The 12,604-nt window shown below is 52.7% G+C and overlaps 1 protein-coding gene across 1 annotated transcript in view; it reads left to right on the top strand.

Moving 5' to 3' along the window:
* The window catches only part of SMAD3 (SMAD family member 3), a gene marked incomplete at its 5' end in the record, with an annotated part of 58,923 nt that overhangs the window by 32,760 nt on the left and 13,559 nt on the right, over positions 1 to 12,604 (top strand). Inside the window, 2 exons of the mRNA XM_044444876.1 lie at positions 10,838 to 11,031; positions 11,174 to 11,308. Coding sequence (XP_044300811.1) covers positions 10,838 to 11,031; positions 11,174 to 11,308 — 329 coding nt within the window. The remainder of the gene's footprint in view (positions 1 to 10,837; positions 11,032 to 11,173; positions 11,309 to 12,604) is intronic.

Raw genomic sequence — 12,604 nt, 5'->3', positions numbered from 1 at the left:
AGCCTAACCTCCTTCGCAGGGTTGTTGTGAGGATCCAGTGGTCCTGTGTGAGCCGCCTTGTCTTCCTCACAAGAAGAAAAGGGTGGGATATAAATCCAGTGTCATCACTGTCATCGTCATCTTGTTTGCGTTGCATCGATTTGTTCACAGCCGGGGAAATTGGAATTCAAACTACACATTGGTCGTCACAAGTCCTTTCTCTGAAGAGTAATATGTCATTTATCAAAGAGGCAAACTGGCTCTGAAGCCAGACATTCCTCTGAGCATTTTACTTTTGGTGGTTGAGCAGTCGTTGCTGATTTTAAAGACGCCAACACAACGGGGCACCTCATACGTCGTCTTTTTGCAGAAATCACCACCTCAAACCCAGAGCTCTGGAAATGTCTTTAAACTCAGAATGTGTCTTGCACTGGACCTCTGTTGGCCTATAAAGCTGCCCTGGCAGCTGCAGGAAAAAGACTCTAAGAACCATTCCCACTGTAGTTAAAATGGCACAATACGACGTTGCTGTTGTCAAGCATGGCAATGTTGGGTAAGAGCTTCAGTGAATTATTTTAAAGGGGTTTTAATTGGAGCCATCGAAGAAAAGCATGTTTTGAATTATGGTTTTACAAATCGTCTTTATTTTTATGGAATTGAAGTTTATAGGACAACAAAGGAGTTGGGTCCATGGAGCCAGGCTGTCGTTTGGTGATGCTGGCAGTGGGAAAGCAGCCATTCCTGGGTTCAGTCTTATGCCTCCCCAGAGCTGTGAGAAGCCAAGCCGGGCTTTGCTAGGAATTGCACCTCCTTAGCCCGTCAAAGTATTAGGCCAGATGCCCTGACCGCAGGACACCTTCGGACACCCTGCTCCGGCTGCATTAACGGCATGGCACAAGCCGTCCGTGGTTTGGGAGTGCAGAGTCCTGGAAACGGTGTGTTTTTTTCAGTCGTGCAGTGACTGGTAATCACGGTCCTCGGAGTCCATGAGTTTTTGTGGATGTTGCATGATTGGTATCGGATGAGGTGGGCAGCGTGCACCGTGGCCCATACGTAAATAAACGCGTTCATCTTCAGAGTGGCACAAGACTGTGTTGTTCGTTCTGGAGGTGATGATTCGGAACTTGACAGGATGAGCTTGAGATGTGCCGCGTGAGCTGTGTGTTTTTTCTTTGGCTGCGATCTTACACGTACAGTGGTACCTTGCCTCACGAACGCCTCAGTTCACGACCAAATCGGGTCGCAAACAAAAATTTCATAAAAATCTGGACTCAGGTCGTGAACTCTGCATTCGGTGGCGACTGCGATCGCAGCCATCTCCCCTCTTGGGGTGGGGATGGGGGGAGGCGGCCAGATCGTGCCCGTCTTTCCTGCACAAGCGCACCCGTGATCACGGCCATCTCCCCCCGCCAGCATGCCCACGTTCACGCCCGCCTCCCCTCCTTGAGCATGCCGGGATGATGGGCGCGATTGTGGTCGTGCTGGGGGGGCGGGGAGATCAGCGTGCGGTGGGGGGAGATGGCCGCGATCTTTGCTGCTCTTTGTCACTTTGCTTCACATTTTCCTGATTAAAAAAATAGTTGCAGAGCAGATGAACCTTATTTACACTGAACCTTATGGCGAACTTTGACTTGGCTCATGACCAATTTGGGTCACGACCAGAGTCCTGGAACGGATTATGTGCGTGAGCCGAGGTACCACTGTATTGCTACGATAACAGAACACTTAGTGATAGCAAATCAGACAAGCAGGCAGGCAGTTTTTTCCCTTCCTTCTTCCTTCTTCCCCACTTCACGTAAGAGTTTTTGCTGCTGTTAGAAGTGAAGCGAGCAATGCGCTGCCTAATGCAGCACTTTTGAGTGACGCGTCATAATGCTGCCGGAAGTAGAATGCAGCACTTTGTTCTGAAAAACAAAATAAACGCTATTTGGCCCATGTTGAGAGACGCTGCCAGGCCAACCAATACAATCTTCTCTTTAGGTACGAGAGCACGATGGCGCTGCGACGGGAGCGACGAAGGACGGGGAGGTCTGGGCTGACTCGGGCAGCTGGCCAGAAGGATGTGTCTTTGGAGGGAGCTTCGATTTTCACCTTGCATCCTGCTTTAGGAACAGAAGGCTTAGGCATGGCGTCCAGGCTCAGCACTTGGGACTGAGCTGGAATGGAGCGCACATCGAGGAAGGCCGACATTGCTCGCAGGGAGTGATTTGCAAAGTGCGATCCGTGTCTGTTCGGCGCGTTCGCATTGCAGGGCCAGGCCCCGCCTGGTTGGGCATATTCTGTCCTGAACTGAGCTTTCCATAGCTGGGGTTGGCCACCTCTTGCTTGGTCCTCAGGTGCACCCTCCTTCCGGCGGGTTCATGCACGAAATCTTGCCATTTCGTGAAATGAGTTACTAATATTATTGCCTGGTTGCCTCCAGGTGGCCAAGAAGGCTGGCCAAGGCAGGTTGGCCGCTGCCTTCTTTGACCCTGTAGGTGTCCAGAGTAAGTATCTGTCATATCATTCCTGTCTTTGATGGACTGGCTCACGGGGCCGTCTTTCGTGCCCTGCCGCCTAACCAGCCCAGCACTGGAAAGTTGGTTGGCGCTCGGGCAGGTGCTTCTGTTGTGTACAGCACGGCCTCGAAACCAAACCTGCTTCATCCTTTCCCAGGCCGGAAGGGGTGCGTTTAAAGCGCTCATCCCTAATTGCCGGGCTGTGGCTGGTCAACTGCCCCACTGGCAATAGTGGGGCGGGTGGTGTGTGATGAGGGGATAAAACGCCCGGCAAGCTTGGAGGGAACGCGGCTGCAAAGCCAAGATCAGAGAGGCCCGCCAGCGACTGGCGCCGGGGCGGCTGCACAGAGCAGATGGCAGTGAGTGCTTGGGGCTGCCTGGAGCACCCTGCCCTGGGCTTCTGCTGTCGGTTGGCGCTTGAAAGAGGGAGAGGAGTCAGGTGGCCTTTTTTTGCGAAGCAGGCACCCCGTGAGACAGTGCAGACCCTTCGCCGGCAGGAGTGCCGCTGTGGTGAGGGGGTGCAGTTTGTTATTCCGTATGTGCAACCAGTTGGTTTTCCATGGAGCGTGTGTGCAAAGCTGAGCCCAGAATCGCAGCAAAATGCGGGGTTTGGAAGAAGGGCTGTCCCGCCCCCACATGCCTTGCGTCCATGCGCACAGCTCGTTTCCCCCACTGCATGTGGCGTAATGCGGAAAACACAATCTGGTCCCCAGCCTCACAGAGATGAATGGAAGCCGGATCTGGAAGGTCCCTGCGTTGAAATCTGTGGACTGGCTTGCAAGTGCGTTTGTGCAGGGGCCTGATGCCTGCGGCATCCAGGGATGATCTGCATGTGTGAATGGGGCTCCGCAGCACCTGGCGGATGCCTGAGAGTGCCTCCAGCAATCTGCTTCCCGGGGGAGGCAATTCGGTTCCCCCCCCCCCCGCAAGGGTGGTCTGCAGATCCCTTCCTCTGGCTCTGAATCCGATAGGGTTGAGCAGGCCTTTTCTGGCGCACCTGTACCAGGTGAATGAATGGGCCCACTCCAGACCACAGGGGGGAGGAATGTTCCCTCCCGTGCCTCCTGCTGCCATTGTGACCCTCCGCAAACGTGCCCCGAGGCGCTGGTGAGGATTTTCATGCTGGGGGGCCTTCAGAGGCCAAACCTGCGCTCTGCTGCATGCGTGCGTGCGTGTGCGGTGGGCTGCGTCCATGTGTGCGTGTGCTGGGAAGGGCAATGGGGATGTGGCCCGGGCGGCCTTACCCTTTGCCCCGCATCGCATCGTAGTGGATGCTGGTGAATGCCTCAGAGGAGGAAGGAGCGGAAGCCCAGGAAGGGGCCTGCTTGGGGGCAGATGTCTGCGGCTCCTTTCCCTGACAGCCGGTGTGCCGCCTTCCCCTCCCCTCCCCTGCCCTCCCCTCCCCTGTCTCCTTTCTTTAATAATCAGCAACACACTGTGCAGTGAGTCCTCCGGATAGGTATTTATCCCGGCGCAGCAGATGCCGGTTGCTGTGATACTGCCCCCCCCACGAGAATTTGGAATGTTTATTGGGTGCCTCTGTTGGGGAGCCCTTTGCCCGTCTTCCCGTGCCACCAGCAGCCTCCTCCAGGATGTTTGTTCACTGCCTCTTTCCAGAAATCGCTCTGGCTGGGCTGCATCCCTCCCTCCTCGTGTCAGTCCATGCAATGCTGTTTGGAGACTACAGTATGGATTTTGCAACCTTTTCTTTAGGGTAATGTTGGCTTTTGATGCAAATCTCATTAGGACAAGGATGTGGAACAGCCTTCCCCAATCCATTGCCCTCTGGATAGGTTGTACTACAGCTCCCATCATCCCCCAGAGTTTTTCCAGCACTTTATATGTGTTTTATTTGAAAGCAAGGATTCATGTGTGCATGCTGAGATGAGAATGTCATTCCAACATCTGCAGAAGTGCAAAAAGAGAAAGAACAGCTGTGTTCTGATCTGGAGTTAGCCTGGGTTGTGCCAGCCAGGTCTGTTTACTTCAGAGGAGGACTGAGTGAAATCGTAAAGGCGGGAAGATGCAATCGCATGCGATAGGTCTCTCTAGATGGATGTGGATGCCTTTAATTTTTTCTACTGAAATTGTCCTGTCTGGCTTTGCCCTGTGACTCAACAGCAAAGTTGCTGTCTTGTGCTTGCTTTGAGAAAAAAAAAGAGTGGCCCAGGTATTTTGTGGGGTTTTTCCTTCCTTTCACAAATTTAACATTTTTGGAAAAGTGGGATTCCAGATGTTTGCAAGCATTCTTCACTCACTCCCTTTCTTATGGAACAATTAACTTTTGCAATGCTTTATTAAGCCCTTTATTCTTCCCACACAGTTTGGTGTGCATTCTGCAACTGTTTATGGAACTAGATTTTCTTTCTCTGTGGATGGTGAGTCATAATGAAGGAAGTGAGAGCTCTCAGATGAACACGGTTGCCTCCCGGTTGCCCTTCTGACTCTCTTCCCCCCTTCCCAAAGGCAGCCTGCCCCTCCCGAGAGGTAAAAGCCCTCACTCTCCTTTTCCGTGTGTGCAATTTGGGGTGGGGCTGCTTTGATCCGCAAAGAGCAAGTCTCTGTCATCATGTGCATTGGATCCACGGGGCAAGCCTGTGAGAGCCTCTCCTGAGATGAAGCGCAGGGCCTATGTGCAGGAAATGATTCATCGCGCACTCACTCGCTCGCTAGCAACTTGATCAAGCTCAGGGAAAACTGGAAGCTGGACAAATGGAAAAGGAGCTGGTTCGGTGCAGCAACTGGCCGGTTTCAGCGAGGAGCCGGAATGTGGCCACGCAGGTCTTGCCATGCCTTGGGGAGCCTCGCCTGCGTGCTTTTCGTTACTCCTGGAACTGGCAAAATACAGTGTGGCACATTTGGGGATAAAACTGGTTCAGGGCTACCTGAAGATGAGCACATCAGCTGCCCTTGGCAGTTGGCCCACAGAGGGGACTGGCCTGCCCACTCACAGGTGCCCCTCTTTGCCGTTTGCCGTGCCTCGGGTGCCGGATTCCCTCCCCGGCTGCTGTGTTTTCTCGCAAGAGACCGGCTGAGTGCCTGCAGAGATGCAAAGCCCGTGGGGCTCCTGGGCTGAGATGGGGCGGTCGCTAGCATTTGCCCCTCACCATGTGGCTGGAATGGCCAGAGCCGCTCAGGAGTGCCCCCGGCCTCCGCTTCACACCTGCACACGTGTTTGCTCACCTGCGCCCCCCCCTCCCCGCCCTTAAAAGAAGAGCGGCCAGCTGGGGAGCAGTTTTTCCCCTTGTCCTGGGAGTGCCCTCCCGGCCTGCGCGCGCGCACGCACACACACACACACACACACAGAGTGGTACCTCGGCTCACGCACATAATCCGTTCCAGGACTCTGGTCGTGACCCAAATTGGTTGTGAGCCAAGTCAAAATTCCCCATGAGGGTCGATGTAAATAAGGTTCATCTGTTCTGTGGCTTTTTTTTTTTTTAATCAGAAAAACGTGAAGCAAAGTGACAAAGAGCAACAAAGATTGTGGCCCTCTCCCCCCCACCCCCAGCACGACCGCGATTGCGCCCGTCATCCCTGCATGCGCCCGTCATCCCGGCACGCTCGGGGGTGGGGGGGAGATGGCGCAAATGCAGGCACACTCGTTGGCGCGGAGGGGGGAGATGGCCGAGATCGGGGTTGCGCTCCTGCAGGAAAGACGGGCACGATCTGGCCGCCTCCCCACTGGGGTGGGGGGGTGAGGAGATGGCCGCGATCGCGGTCACCACCCAATGCAGAGTTCACGACCCGAGTCAACATTTTTGTGAAATTTTTGTTCATGACCCTGAGGCGTTCGTGAGCTGAGGTACCACTGTATATATAGAGGGAGGGAGGGAGAGAGTTGGCAAAAACGCGGCTAACCTAGTCCTAAAAGAACTTTTGTGGAAGAAAAGTACAGGCCTGGGTTATTCATTAAATGTTGAAAGCTGTGGCCCTGACAGAAGTTAAAAATAGGAAAACCTCATTGCTTGTGAATGAAGTTGGGTGGCTCTTCAGCTGGGGGCAGTAGCACTTGCCCTGCGAGAAACCCCAGCGCAAGGAGGCGCCCGTGCCCGTGCCCTGGCGGATTTCCACCTCTTGATCCCACGCCAGAGCTGGCTGCCCTTTCCCTAAGCTATTCCGTGTTTACAAAGGAGCACCTCGACGTCCCCCTCTTCCTGCTGTGGTGAAACGCCTTCTTGGATCCTGCATGGAGCTGAGACATAAGCGAACGGCCTGCCCGGAGCCTCTTCTGAAAAAGGGCAGCCGGCACCTTCACGTCTGATGCGCTGCTTCTGGCACAGCTTTCTGTGGGTTCTAGTCCCTGTCACTGGACGCATCTGGTTCATTTATTTCTTCTGCTGATGGTGTTCCCTGCGAGTTTCGCGGAGTCACAGAACCCTAGAAGAGCGGAGCTGGAAGAATTGCATTTATGGTGCCAAAAGACTCCTTGCTGTTCCTGCTGCAAGAAGCTGGCATTGCTTCTGTTCCAGAAATTCTAGGAAAAGGAGGCACTGCGCCGGCATATCTGTATATCCAGCAGCGCTCGGCTAGGAGCTTCAGACCCCCGTGCATCATGCCAAGCATTACCGTACTGCTTGAGATGATAAAAGGCCTTTTTTCTGCGTCGCTTCGCAGTGCTGAGGTTAAAATAACCACAGTGCTGCTCCTGCCACAGTTTGGCAGAGAATGGCTGGCAGTGCGGAAAAAGCACGGGGGCCTCTTTTAGTTCAGCTGGCCCTGCTGCAGGAGCAGCCAAGTGGGAGCAAATGGGCTGGAGAGCGGGAGAACCCACCATCCAGGCTTGCGGCAGAGCCGGATTCACTTGGCCTCGTGTCACTACTCTGGCTAGCAGCTGTTCAGGCAGGTGCGTTGTGTGCCCGCGGGATCACCGGGGGTTGCGGGGAGCCTGAAGTTGCACCGACGGCTCCAGAGGTCACTTCCTCTACTTGTTCTGAGCTCCACTTGGAGCGGAGAGAAGCCCTCGATCGTTATTCTCGCCCAAGTCGTGCTCCTTAAAATGGAAGCCATTACAAAATGTGCTGCGAAGGGGTACAGCTAGAGGCACCGAGAGGATCCTCCAGGGTCTGGGGCTCACGCCTGCCGCTCTGCATAAACTTTGCACATGCGTGCCAGGATCTGTTTAAAGCTCACAGAACCCCAAGATAGCCAATTAATTTCTCATCCAGTTCACTTCAAATAAAACGGATTATTCCATTAATTTGCACCCCTCCCCTGATAATCGCAGATTGCTAGTACCTCCGCAGTTATTTGTCTATGGTGTGGCAAGGAGCACAGAAAGGGAGAGCGGACAGAGGGTTTTTTGATGCCCCAACAGGCCAACTGGTGCACCAGCAGGGAGTTGACAGTTGAGCTGGCCTGACCAGCCACTTTTGCAGGCGCTGGCCTGCAGCTGGATGGGTGACCACATGTGGAAGAGGTGTGGGGGGCCAGACTTGATGCCCTCTGAGGCCCCTTTGTTCCTGTGACTGTTCTGTTCTGGGATGACCCCCAGTTGAGCTCCCAGTTCCCACTCAGATTTGGCTTTGGAGTGTTCTAAATTCTCCTCCTGTTAATTACCCCAGCACTTCACCATCACTGACTCTGTACCCTGGAGGCAAAAAACCCGAACAGGGTTCGTGAGCAATTCTGCTGGGTGAGGGTGGGGAGAATAAGGGTTGCAAGAGGAAGGTGGGCCAGGGGAACGATGTGGAAGGAAAGAAGGGGTAGATGGGAGCTGAAGAAGAGGGACCGTGAAGCTCAGGGCTGGGCCGTGTGGAGGAGCCGGAAGCAGAAGGACAGGAGGGGGGCTCCTGGCCCCACTACTAGCTTTTGGGGCTTCCTTTCTGAGTGAGGACTTTCGTCTTTTCTTGTGCCACTAAATTCTCCAATGCAGCGCTCTTCAAATACTGTGAGCACTCACATGCCATGTCAAGTTGGAAAGCTTTTTTCGTGCATTCGTTGAAACCAGCAACTTCTTATTTCATCTCCTCCTTGTTCTAATGAAAGTGGCTTTCCATTTATAAATAACTCTTTGATTCTATAAATCCTAGTTTCTTAAGCTGTACATATTTATCTTGACAGATAAATTAGGTGTGAGCCAAAAGAGGGCACACTGGAAACAGGAGCTAGTCGCACTTACCAAGAAGGATTGTGGAGAATGAATACGGAAGGACTTGGGGGAAAATTAATTACTGCTCTTTGGGCAAGAATATGGGCAAGAATATGGCTCTTGCAGCTCTGCAACTTGGTACCACCTAAATCCAAAGAAATGGTTTTAAACACAGTCCATGGATGTGGACTGTGTCCCACCAAATTACCCAAAACTAACACTCCATTACCAGATAGGTGCTGGAGAAACTATCATTTAAGGGGTTTGCTTGAGCATACATGGTTGTTTTGTCCAGAAATCACACTGGAGAGCCGGTGTGGCGTAGTGGTGAAGAGCCTGGGACTGGGACTCAGGCGATCCGGGTTCGAGCCCCTGCTCAGCCATGAAGCCAACTGGGTGACTTTGGGCCAGTCAGACTCTCAGCCCAGCCTACCTCACAGGGTTGTTGTTGTGGGGATAAGATGGAGGAGGAGAATGATGTAAGCTGCCTTGAGCCCTCTGTAGGAAAAAGGCAGGATATAAAGCGAAAAATAAATAAATCAAGTCTTTTTGGAATGATGCAACAGAGCGGTTGAATAAACTATCACAACAAATGGTAACTCCTAATGAATCCCTGTTACTTTTTTTACTGTTTACTGGGGAGAAGGAAGGACTGGATCCTAAATGATGGCTGGCAACGCTTCTGGGAGCTGCCGAGATCATAAGGCCTTGCAAAGGTGCCCAGGGGCTTCTCACTTGGGAAATGCCATGATAGCGTATGGGCAGCGGTATTGATGGAAAAGCTGGCCACTTGCGTTTGTTTGGCTGGAGGGGAAATAGAGAGAGATTATTTGGTTAGAATTCGGTGTCCATTTTTGATGTACTTCTGAGGGTTTGATGGAGTGGATGGACCGCCAGCCGCTCACCTTGATTTTTGGTCTAATAGGTTTTATCAGCCCAGATACAGGCCACTTAATAATTGTTTATATTAATTGCATTATTGTGCATATTAAGAATGTGACCCTATTGTAAAGAAAAGAAAAGAAAAGAAAAGAAAAGAAAAAACAAGACACCACGTGCCATAGACCACCGAATCACACAGAAAAGAGAGACACCTCTCACCTGCATGCACAGGTGTGCTCAGGGCCCAGCCTTACCAGCACATGCTTGGCTACCTGGGGAGGGAGCAGCTTGGAGAGCAAAAGGCATTGCCGTCTGGGCCCCTCTTTCTTGCCCCTGTCCTGCTTCCCACTTGGAGCAAAACTGCCCTCACCCCTTTCAGTTAATGGGGGGGGGGAAATTCCATATTTTAGAACCCTTGGGGGGGGGGGCACAGCACATGTGGAGCAGAAGGTTAACCCTTTCCTCTCCAGTAGAAATCCCCCTTCCAGCATGGCAATTCAGTGTCAAAATAAAGCTCCCTTTCGCGCCAGTGGAAAGTTTATTTCTAGTGCTTCATTATGTAGGCAGGGAGGGATTTCAGGCATGTGTTTTGCATAATATGAGAAGAGGAGGGTTGTCTCTTCCCTCCCTCGTGGTAATCAGTCCCCCCGTAAATTTCCCTCAGCTCATCAATTAAACTGGGGGGAAAGAGCCTCCACTGGCACCGGTAGGCACTTGGGGTCCTTGCGCCAGTTCCCCATAGCAGTCCTGCTGGGCCAGGTTGAGCCATGACTCAGTAGCTGGAGACATGGGGTTCTTGCTATGGAACAGGTATTTAGAGACTAGCATTACAGGCATAACTGTTTGCTAAGCTGGCTGGATGAATCTTATGCATCAAGAAAAAGAAATGGATATTGGGGAACTTGCAGGTTTCAATTTTGCGGGTTGCTCACGTGCTTTTTGCAGTCTTTGCATTCTCAAGATGGGGGCCACGTTTGCTGCGGCTTTGAATGCCTCAGTTCAGCCCAGCTGAATTTACCTGCGCCGGGATCCAGAGAGGGGATCCCCCAAACAACATAGGAGACTAAAATCAAAACAAAAATGCAAAATTAAGCACAAAGGCAATGCTAAAATCAAAACAGGAATACCTGTGATAATAGGAAGGCCTAGCTGCCTAGGAAGGCCTTGACAGTTATATTCAGCCTATAAATTCATAAATAAAATATAATGCATAATCGAAAGCAACAGTAAAACACAGCCATCACCTCCTGTAACAACCATAAATACAGCCCTAACTCGCTGGCTTGTTTCGGGATTGCTTCCCTCCTCTTGCCACAAAAGCAGGACACCTCCGGAGCAAAGCCCCAAAGCTTCCCATGCTCCCCTGGCCTCATTTTCGCCCGTGCAGGTCGCTGGACGGGCGGCTGCAGGTGTCCCACCGGAAGGGCCTCCCCCATGTCATCTACTGCCGGCTGTGGCGGTGGCCAGATCTTCACAGCCATCATGAGCTCCGGGCCATGGAGATGTGCGAATATGCGTTCAGCATGAAGAAGGATGAAGTCTGTGTGAACCCGTATCACTACCAAAGAGTGGAAACACCAGGTACTGCAGTTTCGGGGAAGCCCCGGGGCGGGGGCGGGGGCCGAGGAGGCTTGTTCCAGGGAACTCGGAGCACGGAGGGGCCAGCCGGATTCGCGCCACGGGCTCATCACCGAGGTTGTTCTTGGCCATCTTGTCTCTTCAGTGTTGCCTCCAGTCCTCGTGCCGAGACACACAGAAATCCCAGCGGAATTCCCACCGCTTGATGACTACAGCCACTCTATTCCGGAGAACACCAACTTCCCAGCAGGCATAGAACCTCAGAGCAACTACATTCCAGGTACTGCAGGGCTTCCTGGAAAGGAGGGGCACGGAGTACCAGTGGCTGCGCTGGGCCACTCGACATGACTGCGCTCAGCAGCTCATCAGTCCACTTTCCAAAGAGCTGGAGTGGATACCCGCATGAGCCGTAACACAAGGGCAGGGGTCCCTGAGCTGGTGCCCCCCCCCCCGATTGGAGAGAGTTCAGTGGGCAGAGGGTGTCACTCCGGGCGGTTTACACGGGCCATTCTTGGTGAGACTTCCTCTTTGCTTTGCTCCCATGCAAAGAAGGAAAGTGGGCCGGCTTTCTCATTTGCCTTTTGCAGTAAATAAAGGTGGGTGATGAAGGAGGCCTTTAGAAAGATAAACAGCTGCTCCATTTGATCAATTGGCCGCTGCTGTTTACATATTTCCCCTTATTTGCTTTAGGAAGCCATCAAGGTGGTGCACCACAATTTAAAGCAAAAAACAGCCTTTTAAAGGACCATTTAAACAATAAAACATGGGAACAACTGTAAAGTTTTAAAGGGCCCATTAAAGTGCACTTTCTAAAAGCTAGCAGAGTGGGGCCCAACCATCGTTCCTGAAGGAGCTTGGGAGCAATCGAGAAGAAAGCCTTTCCGTGTCTCATTGGCCAGCGGGCTTCTGCTGGAAACCGTGTCCTGGAGAGGCCCTAAAGCGAGGAGCTCTCTGGAGCCTGTCTTCAAGACAAGAGGACAGGCCGTCCCTCAGGTGGCCAGATCCTCGGGCATGCAGGACTTTCACTAACTCGTGGAGCTGAGCCCAAAAGGCACCCAGCAGCTAGTGCAAGCCTCCATCTTGAGCAGCCAAGCCGTGAATTTCACAGCCATTGAAACTTCTGCATACTGTGCCGGGGAAGTCCCCCAGAGAGCACATTGCGATAGTCGAACAAGAGTGGTGTAGCCAGGAATGGACAATATTCCCAAGTCCATGGCGCTCCCAGCAACACTGCTACCAGGCCGGGTTCAAGGTATACTTGAGATGCGAATCCCCAAGCAGCTCAAGTGCGAATAATTGTCTCCCCAAAGAAAGATGGCCTCGTTGTCCGGTCTGCCCTCCTGCAGAATCCGTTCTGGCAAGAGGTCTTCTCCCTGGGGGCTGCCTCTCCGGAACAGCCCCCCTTCCGGCACGGTTGACAGTTCAGAGCTTGCTTGCTTGCCCTGCCTTTTCCTACCACGTGCTTGTCTAAATGTTACTGTGCTTGCACGGTGATGTAATGTCTGACTATTGTTGTAAACTGTTTCAGGATTTTTCAAACGGGCCGTGGTATGTATACAAATGCAGGCGTGTGTCC

This window comes from Varanus komodoensis, unplaced genomic scaffold (assembly GCF_004798865.1).
Source record: "Varanus komodoensis strain SLA01 unplaced genomic scaffold, ASM479886v1 scaffold46_1, whole genome shotgun sequence".
NCBI classification, from domain to species: Eukaryota; Metazoa; Chordata; class Lepidosauria; order Squamata; family Varanidae; genus Varanus; species Varanus komodoensis.
The sequence above is the reverse complement of the archived record's forward strand: the minus strand, read 5'-3'. Positions and strand labels throughout refer to the sequence as shown.